Source organism: Diceros bicornis, chromosome 22, assembly GCF_020826845.1.
Source record: "Diceros bicornis minor isolate mBicDic1 chromosome 22, mDicBic1.mat.cur, whole genome shotgun sequence".
NCBI classification, from domain to species: domain Eukaryota; kingdom Metazoa; phylum Chordata; class Mammalia; order Perissodactyla; family Rhinocerotidae; genus Diceros; species Diceros bicornis.
In genome coordinates, this window is record NC_080761.1 from 44,344,884 (window position 1) to 44,357,100 (window position 12,217).

The following is a 12,217-nucleotide window of genomic DNA, read 5'->3' on the forward strand; positions in this document are numbered from 1 at the left end:
TTTGGCCGTTGTGCAAACATCATAGAGTGTACTTACACAAAGTTAGATGGTACAGCCCACTAGACACCTAGGCTATATGGTGTTAGTCTTATGGGGCCACCGTCGTATATGTTGACCAAAATGTCATTATGTGGTGCGTGACTGTGTAGCGTTACTGTGTTAGTTTGCTAGGGCCGCCATAACAAAGTACCACAGACTGGGTAGCTTAGGCGACAGAAATTCATTCCTTGTAGTTCTGGATGTTGGAAGTCCAAGATCAAGGTGTCAGTAGGGTTGGTTTCTTTTGAGGCCTCTCTCCTTGGCTTCAGATGGCCATCTTCTTCCTGTGTCTTCACACGGTCTCCCCTATTTGCATGTCTGTGTCCTAATCTCTTTTCACAGGGACACCAGTCATATGGGATTAGGGCCTGCCCATGACCTCATTTAACTGTAATTACCTCTTCAAAGACCCTATTTCCAAATATGGTCTCATTCTGAGGTATTGGGGGTTAGGACTTCAACATATAGATTTGGGGGGGAAACAATTCAACCCATAAGCATCACCTACCAGGGTGGTTTACAGAGAGAGGTGTCTTGTCAGAGATGGAGCCACCCGTTATCTCCATGGGCCATATTGTTGGTTTTGAATGGGCCTCTCCAACTGCGACATTTGGCCACTCTCTCCCCGTACAGCTGGACTTCCCGGATTTTGCAACGGCCTAGGTGGCCTCAAAGCCAGGTCGGCCCAATAAGAAGGGCTTTTGTCTGCTGTGCTTGCCAAACTTGTCACTGGCAGCCAGGGCTGAAGGACTGAGATGCTCAGATCATGGATTGCCGCCAGCTCGAGCTCTGGCTCCCTTGCCTCATCATGAGCTCAAGGCCCTCAGGGGCAGCCATCTCCGTGGCAGGAGCTAATCTCCACTGCTTGGGGGTATGGGGTTTTGAGAATGCCATCACTGAGTGCTAGGTTCCTTGAGGTAGCGTGTCCAGGCCCCAAAGTGATGGTGAGTGGTTCCTGAAACCAGGTGAGGTGTGTGACATCTTCTGGGTCCAGGTACCAGGGGAAATAGATGCAGGGTAGGGGTTAGTAGGGGCCCTTTTAGCATTGCTGGAAGTAAGCATTCTGGTCAGGTAAGCCAACTTTTAGATGAAATGCTTTCACAGTCTCAGAGAAGAAGTCAAACCCTCTCCTCTTTTTATGCGTATTGACTTGGTGCTCTGTCAGTGGAAAAGTGTGGGATGAACCACTAATTGTCAGAATTTGGCAATGACCTTGATTGACCGAGGGGTCCCGGTTTCAGAACTTGATCTTGTGTAATGAAGGAGTCCTGGCTGCACAGAATTGGCCCAGAAATTTCATCTCCATCCTGGAACACATTTTCTAGGCAGCCTAGGATTGCCTGGATTGAGGGCTGATGCTTCTGGCCCAGGAGCCTGGTAAGGTCTTGTCATTGCTTCCTGAGTGTGGATGACATCTCTGATGGAGACCCCCCTCCCCTCCAAGTTCACTTAGACACACAGAGCCATCGTTTCTGTGCTCTGTGACCTTGGTCCAGAACTTGACCTCTCTGAGCATCAGTTTCCTCAATAGATGGAGACAGTAACTGAGCATCAGTTTCCTTAATACATGGAGACAGTAAAACTTTTCTAATAGGGTGTGATGTTATAAAAGGACTCCAGGGCATTTGAGGAGGTAGCATATCGTCATGGTTGAGTGTGAAAGACCTGGGTTCCTATTCCAGCTTTGCTTCTTATGATTTGCTCTTGGACAAGTTTCTTAATTTTTATGCTTCTCCTTTCTCTTGTGTAAAATGAGTATAATACTGTAGGGCCTATCTTATAGGGTGGTTGTGAAGATCAAATGAGGTAAGGCGGCTGAAGCAGCACAGTGCCTGTGACATGTAAGTGCTCAGACACAGTTACTTTGTTACCAAGGCAGGTACTGAGTTGATTGTCGAATTTGGAGGCTCAGGGGTGGACAGACATAGGCCATCAGGCTTGCGAGTTTCATCCTCGTTGTACTTTGCCATGGGGCCAGCAGGTGGCACCATTGCCACATCTTGGCACTGCTGGCCTCCATCTGCAGCAGGAAAATGGTTAGAGGTTGCTTGTGTGGGGTGGCAGTGCTCAGTCACTGCACTTGTCCTGTACCCATGGCAAGATATGGTTTTCCGTAAACAGCTAGAGCTTGTTGGGTGACCGGGTGCGCTCGCCTGCAGATAACTCCGGTGCCAGAGACCCCATGCTGGCCTTCCTGGTGAGCAGCAGCCGCTCTTATTCTCGTGGCCAGTACTACATGTTCCTCGCTGAGGGCTGAGTTACCAGCTACTAGTGCAGAAAAGGTGTAGCCAGGGTGGTGTGGACTGAAGCTGGGGGCTGCTGAGGGTGGGCTCCAGGGCACTGAACGTCAGCAGGACCCCTAGTCAGCGTTTCTTACCCACTGCTGCAATGCTGGCTAAACTGAGAGGATGGTTTCAGAACAAAGTGCAGGTTTCATTGTGTATATATGAGTCTGAGAGGCCAGTGTTGAATCTAGAATGGGAGATGCCATGGCCCAGGGAACATCTAGAAGTGACCAAGTCAAAGTGGACATAAGTAAAAAACAAAACAAAAAACTGGAAGTTTTCATGAACAGCAGAATCCCGAAGACTAGGCTGAGAATAATTTTAGAGTCAGCAACTCAGTTCTGTGGTCTGGGTGATGACACAGGCTGGACAGTTTATTAGGCCCCCCGTGATTTGTGGTGCTTCAGAGGTATGTGGAATGAAGGAGAAAATGGAGAAGCCAGCTAGAGGAAGGGTTAGCATTGCATAAAACTGTGATTTTTTTTTTTAATTTCTACTGAATTGGCATGATTTAAATGTACTGACTTAAGTGAACACTTTTGTTGATTTGAAAACTGTAATATTGGTTAGTTTTTACCTATGATGTTAAGTTGTAACAAGGTAGGAGAGAAATGTGGGGTTGGCATAGAACATGTCACCTGCTGTGGTTTCAACAATGTACCACAAGGTGGCACCAACTTCAAAAACTGGTTTAGCCGCGTAAGGAAGCCGTGGGGACACTTTTGAAATTCTAAATCATGTAACTGGCTGTTCTTCAGTAAAATCTTACTAAATTGCCCTTACTTTCTTGTTCTGTAGTTTTGTTTTTTTTTTTCAGGAAACTGAGGGCCATAGAGGTAACCATTTTCCCACATATTAATATAAGGCCACTTTTGGAACCTGATCTGAAAATTATTTTATTCAGATGTTCAGTTAATTCTTAACTCTGGAATTTTTTCTCAAGAAGCTACTTTTTTTCATTTGGTAGAAATTTTACTCAAGTGACAATAGATTTAAAGCTTTTCATTGAAAAAAAGATGCTCAGGTCCCTTTCCATTAGATTTGTACTACAGTGTCATCTCTATAGCCTGTTTAAATTTAAACGGGACAATTTAATTACTATTTCTCCTTTAGGAACTATCAGCCCTAATAAACCTTCCTAATGATTTCAGTTATTTAGTTTTTAGTTAACAGTTTAGTTAATATTTAGTTATCTTTGTAATTGTTCTTGTTTGTGTTTCTTAGTCATCAAATTAGATTACTCTAGAGGGTGGTACCAAGTTTCTTTAACTCCAATTAATCCCTGAAGACAGGGAATGTTAAATTAATCTCTGGAAAATGCAATACAGCACTTGAACTGAAAAAAATATGGAACTACCTTTGAATTACTTACTTAGATTTACATATGTATATAAATGACAGTTGGATTTCATAAGTATACATGAGGCTAACGTTTCATGCTATTCCAGGCTCCTCTATCTCTGATCCCTTACAGCTCTGCGATTTTAGTGGCATAGGACAGAAAAATCTCTCTTTCTTTATCAAATGGGGTAATGAGGAGAAATCATTACCAAATGAGTATACTGAATATTTTCTATCCTAGCAGTCTTTTGAACATTCTTTATTCCGTAGCCCATTTAGTAAAGAAAATAAAATTGGTTAGAAAGTACTTTCCACAACCACATTTGTCTGTTTTTAGGTTTGGTTTTCTAAGCTAGTTAAATTACCATTCTCTGCTAATTTGTTATTCAAATATGTTGAGCCCAATAGACCCATGCTTTGGTTATTTCTAGACTATAGAAGGCCTTCAAATGTTTGTTGAATAAATGATTGCTTTTCAGTAATGTTCAGATTTTTTAAAAAAATAGGGCTTAGCAAGAATGGAGAAGAGCATTTGAGTATGAATAAATGAATTTGCTTAAAATAATGATTTTGTTTCTAATGAAAAAATGATCAAATATGGTATCTTTTTCTTGTCTCCCTTAGATTGGAATAATTGGTGGAACAGGCCTGGATGATCCAGAAATCTTAGAAGGAAGAACTGAAAAATATGTGGATACTCCATTTGGCAAGGTTAATATTCAGTTAGTGGAGACATACTAGCTTTTTCCTTTCTCCTTGCTAGCTTGATTTTTAAGTTTAAAAATTTAAAAAAAAATTTTAATTGCTTTTGTCTTGGCAGCCCAGGGCTGCGTGCCCCTGACTGAGAGGGGCCAGGAGTCCCGTCATCGGGTTCCAGTGGCTGAGACAGTGTCCCTAGGGATGCCTTGAGCATACAGTAGAGAACATGGCTTTTGAACATGTGTAATAACTTCTCAATTTCTGTCCCTAGAAGCCAGCTACTCATTTCAGCCATAGCAACTGTACTTTTCAGATCTCTGCATTCAAATCAGCTTCTAATTTGGGGCCTATAGGTCATACCACACTAATTTAGGAGACTGATTGCAGATGGGAGAAAATGTCATTGCCAATGGCCTTTTCGTACTAAGCCCTGGCCCAAAGGGGGATTTCTTGGGGATCTAGAACGTGATTGCATAACTGAACTGGAAATAACTTTTCTATTAAACTTTCCTGTTAAAAGGAGCCTGTTTGTTCTCCAGCCACATGTCATCCAGCTGGCGTGAGGGTGTCTGCCTTCTCCTGATTCCGTAGTGCTCTTTCCAAACATCAGAGTTCCTCTCATCCTCCTGTGAAGATCCCTGTGTCTGGCAGTCTCAACTAAACTCTCTCCTTTTCAGCCAAGTCCTAAGATGGGCCTCATGTCCTGCAAGTCCTGCGGTCAGCTTGGCTCACTTCTTACCCTCATGTTTTCTTTCTTTCTTTCTTTCTTTTTTTTTTTTTTGGTGAGGAAGATTAGCCCTGAACTAACATCCATTGCCAATCTTCCTCTTTTTGCTGAGGAAGATTGGTTCTGTGCTAACATCCGTGCCCATCTTCCTTTACTTTATAAGTGGGATGCTGTCACAGCATGGCTTGATGAGCGGTGCAGAGGTCTGTGCCCCAGGATGTGAACCTGTGAACCCCAGGCCGCCGAAGTGGAACACGCAAACTTAACCACTACACCACCGAGCTGGCCCCTACCCTCATGTTTTCTCAACCCCCTCAGTTCTCAGGACCTTTCCCTCTGTTACCTCAGGTCACCCCATGGCCATCTTAGACCTGGTTAGCACAGCAAACAGGTCCAGTGCTGAGTTCTTAAATTCCATGGCAGTGGCCCCCTCTGTTTCTGTTTCACTCTCACACCTGTTCTTGAACCTGCCAGATACCCTTGACACATCTGTAGTTGACTGGGCTATTGTCAGAGTCCCCTGGGGTGCTTGCTACAAATAGATCTCACTAAATGGTACCTACCCACGTGCCCAGGGCAATCTTCTGAGTCCTGTGAATCTCTGTGCTTATAGAGGGCTCAGTTGAGATTGATTGAGTGATTAAGTTGATCAATCAAATCTAGACTTTTTTACTTCTTTAAAGTGTATCTTCAAGCTCCCAAGTTTCCATGAATCCTATTGTGGTTGAACAGTTGAAATGGTAGCTTTTTAATTGTTTTTATATATGTTTTCAAGTCACTGCATTGTAACCATTTTTCATTGTGTGCAGCCTTCTGATGCCTTAATTCTGGGGAAGATAAAGAATGTTGATTGCATCCTCCTTGCAAGGTAAGGTATTTTAAAGCATTTTGATTGTTACTAAAGGAGAATTTAAATTTAACTTACATTCTAGAAAGAGTAATGATGCTGGCATGAGTTTTTCTGTGTTGGTGGAGCCAGAGTATCTTAGTCACCGTGATTTACTGCTTAGGATTTTGGACGTTATATTGACTTTTGAGATCAACCCCCCTTCCCCAGCCACTCAGGCTGAGAAAGTGGTTAGAGTAATCCATTGAGTGATAAGATGAGTTTGACTAAAATTGAAGCTCTGGTTTCAGTTCTAGCTACAAGAAGAAATGTTTTCTTGGTTGTGTTTTTTTTTTTTTCCCTCTTCTTTTTTTAATTAACAAGATAAAGCAAAACTGCTTCGTTCATGACCCCTTGTGTAGTAATAGTTCTAAATTTTCGGGGAGTGGGTTTCCAGTCCCTGAAATGGGTTCCCTGTGGTATCCACACCTTTGTTTTCTTGACAAGGCTAGTGCTGTTCCATATTATAGAGGAGGCAAATTATTTTTATCACACAGTTGGAAATTAGTCAAACTACTTGTATTAGCTTTCCATTGCTGCATAACAAATTCCCACAAATTTAGCAGCTTAAAATAGCACACATTATCGCACAGTTTCCTGGGGAACAGGAGTGTGGGCACAACTTAGCTGCGTCCTCTCTTTAGGGTCACACAAGGTCACTCCAGGGCTTATTCTCATCTGGAGCTCCAGGTCCTCGTTCACTGGCAGAATTCAGTTCCCGTGATTATAGGACTGAGGCCTTCAGCTCCTAGAGGCTGTCCACGTTCCCTGCCATGTGGACCTCTCCATGGCCAGTTCATGTGATAACAGCTTGCTCCTTCAAGGCCGGTAGAAGAGTCTCTAGTGTGTGCTGGCAAGATGGAGCCTGATCATGGGAGGGACTCCCAGCACCTTTGCTGTATTCTGTTGGTTGGAAGCAAGTCTTGGGTCCCCCTTCAGTCAAGGAGGAGGGAATTATTCAGAGCATGAAAATGGGGACCACCCTAGGATCTGTCTGCCACACTGCATTTTTGAAACAGAAATGGCTTAGCTGATTCTGCAAGGCAAAGGAAACCATGAACAAAATGAAAAGACAACCCACCAACTGAGAGAAAATATTTGCAAATCATATATCTGACAAGGGGTAATATCCAAAATATGTAAAGAACTCATACAACTCAACAATGAAAAAACAAACAACCTGATCAAAAAATGAGCAAAGGATATGAACAGACATTTTTCCAAAGAAGATATACAGATGGCCAAGAGGTACATGAAAAGATGTTTAACATCACTAATTATTAGGGAAATGCAAATCAAAACTATAATGAAACATCACCTCGCACCCATCAGAATAGCTATAATGAACAAGACAAGAAGTAGGAAAAGTTGGAGAGGATGTGGAGAAAAGGGAACCTTCATACACTGCTAGTGGGAATGCAAACTGGTGCAGCCACTATGGAAAACAGTAGAGAGATTTCTGGAAAAATACCTTATGATCCAGCTATCCCACTACTGGGTATTTATCCAAAGAACATGCAATCAACAATTCAAAGAGATTTATGCACCCCTATGTTCATCGCAGCATTATTCACAATAGCCAAAACATGGAAGCAACCCAAGTGCCCAACTACAAATGAATGAATAAAGAAGAAGTGGTGTATATATATACGGTGAAATACTACTCAACCATAAAAAAAGACAAAATCATGCCATTTGTGACAACATGGGTGGACCTTGAGGGTATTACGTTAAGCGAAATAAGCCAGACAGAGAAAGACAAACACCATATGATTTCACTCTTATGTAGAAGATAAACAAACACATGGAGAAGGAGAACGGATTAGTGGTTACCAGAGGGGGAAGAGGTGGGGAGTCGGAGAAAGGGATAAAGGGGCACATATGTATAGTGACGGATAAAAAGTAGACTTTTGGTGGTAAACATGATTCATTCTATACAGAAACTGATATATATAATGTACACCTGAAATTTATACAATGTTATAAGCCAGTATGACCTCAATTAAAAAATAAATAAATAAAAGTTTAGCTGAATCCAGTAAAACTAAATTTCACTTTTAGATGGTCACATGGGGTCAATTTCAGGCAACCTTCTTTGTTGGGCTGTGGTCATTGCTTGAGAATCACTTAATTTTTTCCAGGTTCTAGGTGAAAACAGTTGGTGGTGTGGCCCTGTGATGAGAGTTTTATACTTGTACCAACAGAACTGAAATGTGTTGCACTGTGAACTATTTGAGCCTCTAATGCAGTGGTTCTTAATTACTTTCGATTTTTTAATTTCTTTGGAAAGTCTAATCCGAGTTTTGGAGACCAGCCTTAGGAAAATGCATATACTTTCTGGACATTCATGGGCCTCTACCTTTTGAGAGGTCATCTGTGAATTCAGGGTAAAAATCGAGATATGTTATGCTTATCTGAAATTATGTACAAATTATTGTTTTTTTATTTTTTTTTATTTATTTATTTATTTATTTATTTATTTATTTATTTATTTATTTTGAGGAAGATTAGCCCTGAGCTAACATCCGTTACCAGTCCTCTTTTTGCTGAGGACAGTTGGCCCTGGGCTAACATCCGTGCCCATCTTTCTCTACTTTATATGGGACGCCGCCACAGCATGGCTTGACAAGCAGTACGCGCCAGGGATCTGGGCCTGCGAACCCCGGGCCGCCGAAGCAGATCGTGTGAACTTAACCACTGTGCCGCTGGGCCAGCCCCAATGTACAAATTATTTTAATGTTTTTAATAATTCTGTTGTCAGTGACCAGAAAAGACATTAAAATTTTTTTTTAAATATGTCTATGGGATGATACAAGGGATATTTAATGATAACCCTGTGGTGGAGATATTTTTATTATGCATTTTACAGATGAAAAGAAATTGAGCCAAGAGAGCTCAGTGACTTTGATAAGGTCACATGGCTAGTAAGTGGCAGAGCTAGGGTAACTTAATTACCTCCTTAAAGACCCTCTCTCCAAATACAGTCACATTCTGACATCCTGGGGTTTAGGACTTCAACATGAATTTGGGGGGGGACACAATTCAGCCCATAACAGTGGTCATGCGTGAGGTGATCAGTTCTTGGACAAAACCTTCATAAACTGGGAACTCTATTTTAAATGTTTGATTAATTTATTTAGGTGATCAGACAGAAGGGAATGGAGAGAGTCAGCTGGAAATTGAAGTTTCTATTTTGTGTCTTTCTTCATTCGCACCTCTAGTTTTCTGTGTTGTGTCTCATGTGAGGCCAGATGCCTCAGATTCTGGGGCGTTTGGTGCCCCCCAGGATAGACACAGTACACCTTCCTGGAGAGTGAATTCTAATTAAGTTATTACCTCCTCTTGACAGGAAGATGAATACATAGAATGTAAAGCTGGCCTGCACTTTAAGACTGAATAGTTTCTGCTTACAGTAGGCTAGTTATTGCCAGACCTCTTCTAATTCTTCCTCTGCCAAGGAAAGTGCATTGGTGGAAAGAGCGTGAAGGCACTGCTGTAAATCCTTTTTCTTTTCTAACAGTATTAAAATACCCTGCTCACTCCCTACCATATTTCCTCTCCTTCCTGCAGGCACGGGAGGCAGCATACCATCATGCCCTCGAAAGTCAACTACCAGGCAAACATCTGGGCCCTGAAGGAGGAGGGTTGCACACACATTGTAGTGACCACTGCTTGTGGGTCTTTGAGGGAAGAGATTCAGCCCGGCGATATTATCATTATCGATCAGTTCATTGACAGGTGAGCGGTCATCTAAGAGGCTTGAGGCTCTTGTAAGAGCATCCCCAGCTCAAAGGGACAGTGTGTGGAGACCTGGGGGATGAGGGGAATAGGCCCACAGACTTGCTTTAAGCTTTTTATTGTGGGAGTTTTTAAACATATATAAAATAAGAGTCATAAACTCTCAAGTTCCTAATTCTCAGCTTTAACATTTATGAATTCACTGTAGTTTGTAACTTTAAAAGATAGACTCTTCAAAAATAAGCAAATTATGTAATATTTCCTTAGTATTAGATATTTAGGCAGCTCTCTCCTTTTCCCTGTTGTCTCACAGACTTGTTTTTTTTTTGCAGTTGGTTTGTTCAAATACGAGTCCAGAGGAGGTCCACTCGTTACACATGTGAGCTTATTAATAAGACTTTTCGAAAAGTCTGGAGGTTTCCACTTCTCTTTTTCCTTTTTGTCCTGTAGAGTCCTCACATTCTGGATTTTACTGACTGCCTCCTTCATTGTCATTTTGTGTCTTTCCCTGTCCCCAGTGTTTGCTGTAAACCTGTGGTTAGCTCTGGAGGCCTGATCAGAACCAGGTTTGAATTCTTGGCAGGCATCCTCACTTCTGCATCGTATCAGGAGACATGGAATGTTTGATTGTCTTTTCGTGATGTTAAGGTCCATCAGTAGATTTAGGAGCAAGGGATGTTTTTGTTAATTAGTTGCACAGGTAATATGTTAATGTTCCTTTACCAAAAAATTCAACAATAATAGACTGCCAAGATCCTGGGCTTTTTCTGTACTTAGAAGTTGTTGAAGAAATCACAAGGTAACGTGGTGGTCTCCTAGGGATTCCTGCCCTGCTACCCCCACCTCTCAGCCCCCTAGTTCGTGGTGGAGGTAACCACCTCCCAGGGTGCTCTGGATGGGGACAGATGACTGCACTCTGTGCCTTGAGTCAAACTGGTAGGGAGAAGTACCACAGAGTGTAAACCATTTGGTGGCTCCTACTGAAGTCCCCCATCTGGTCACCCAGATCATCACCTTAGTCCATCACTTCCTCTGAGCTTACCACACCCCAGGGCCTCTCCTACCTCTTCTGCTATGGGGGAAGGTTTATTCAGTCCAGTTCTGTGTGTCTTCTGCTTTGTAGAGATTCATTATAATTTCTAATTCATCAGAAGTGTCCTTGATTGTTGCCCAATGGAATAAAACTATGAGGTTGAACCATGTGAAATTGCCCATTCTGTATGTCAAGAAGTGGATGAATATCAGCAATTTTGTGTGGTCGAACCTAATAAATAATGAAGGTAAACTAAAATCATTACATGCCCCTCACCTATCATTTTTCCTATTATTTTTTAGCACTGGACACTATATATAGTATCCATTTTCCCCTCGAGAATATAAACCACATGGAGGCAAAGGCCATTGCTATCCTGTTCTCCACTTTGTCCCTAACACCCACAATAGGGCCTGGCCTGTGCTTGCTCAGTCAGTATTTTTTGAGTGATTGAATGAACATGATCTTTCAGAGGGGAAGAGAGGCTGGAGTTCTTGATAAAATCTCTGTGGCTGTCAAAGTCCATGTGTTTGGAGGTAATGACTTAAGAAAATGGTGTTTTGTGCTTTTTTAAAAAAACGTTTTCTTTCTTTCTTTTTTTTTTTTTTCCTCTGAGGAAAATTTCACCCTGAGCTAACATCTGTTGCCAATCTTCCTCTTTTTGTATGTGAGTCACTGCCACAGCATGGCTGCTGACAGATGAGTGGTATAGGTCTGCACCTGGGAAACAAACCTGGGCTGCTGAAACAGAGTGCACTGAACCTAACCACTGGCCCACCGGGGCTGGCCTAAGAAAATGATTTTAAGGGCCGGCCCCGTGGCTTAGCGGTTAAGTGCACACACTCCGCTGCTGGCGGCCCGGGTTCGGAACCCCGGGCTCGCACCAATGGACCGCTTCTCCCGCCATGCTGAGGCCGCGTTCCACATACAGCAACTAGAAGGATGTGCAGTTATGACATAGAACTATCTACTGGGGCTTTGGGGGGGTGGGGAAGAAAATGGTTTTAATATGGTTGTTTAATAAAGCAGAGTATAAAACTCCAAATTCAGAATGATCCAGATTTATAAAGTATTATGGATGATACTGGAAAGAAAATCTGACTTGGGTACTGAGCCTGGGATTAATTTGTTACTTACGTGGTATAACTGTATACTGTTGCATTTCCCAAATCTTTTTCTCACGTGTAGTAAATGTAGACGGTTCACATACTGGCTCTTTCAAGAAAAGCAGTTGGGGCAGAAAGATTTTGAATAGAAGGAGCACAGATGTTGCCCTCAGATCTGGTTTGATTCTGTCTTGGCACTTCTTAGCTGTGTAACCTTCAAACCTTCAAATCTTCTGGTTTCTGTTTTCTTTTATGTGCTGTGTAGATAACCTGCCTCTTTCGTCTTGCCTGGGGAATTCAGAGTCTCTAGCAAGTGCCTTTTGTGGGATCTAGCGTATGTTACCTGCTGATAAATGAGTGCCA

The 12,217-nt window shown here is 42.4% G+C and overlaps 1 protein-coding gene across 2 annotated transcripts in view; it reads left to right on the forward strand.

Moving 5' to 3' along the window:
• The window catches only part of MTAP (methylthioadenosine phosphorylase), a 41,471-nt gene that overhangs the window by 4,532 nt on the left and 24,722 nt on the right, over positions 1-12,217 (forward strand). Inside the window, exons 2-4 of one of the 2 annotated variants that reach the window (XM_058565899.1) lie at positions 4,290-4,376; positions 5,901-5,959; positions 9,548-9,715. In XM_058565899.1, the coding sequence (XP_058421882.1) occupies positions 4,290-4,376; positions 5,901-5,959; positions 9,548-9,715 (314 nt within the window). The remainder of the gene's footprint in view (positions 1-4,289; positions 4,377-5,900; positions 5,960-9,547; positions 9,716-12,217) is intronic. The other variant, XM_058565900.1, reaches the window with a different exon arrangement.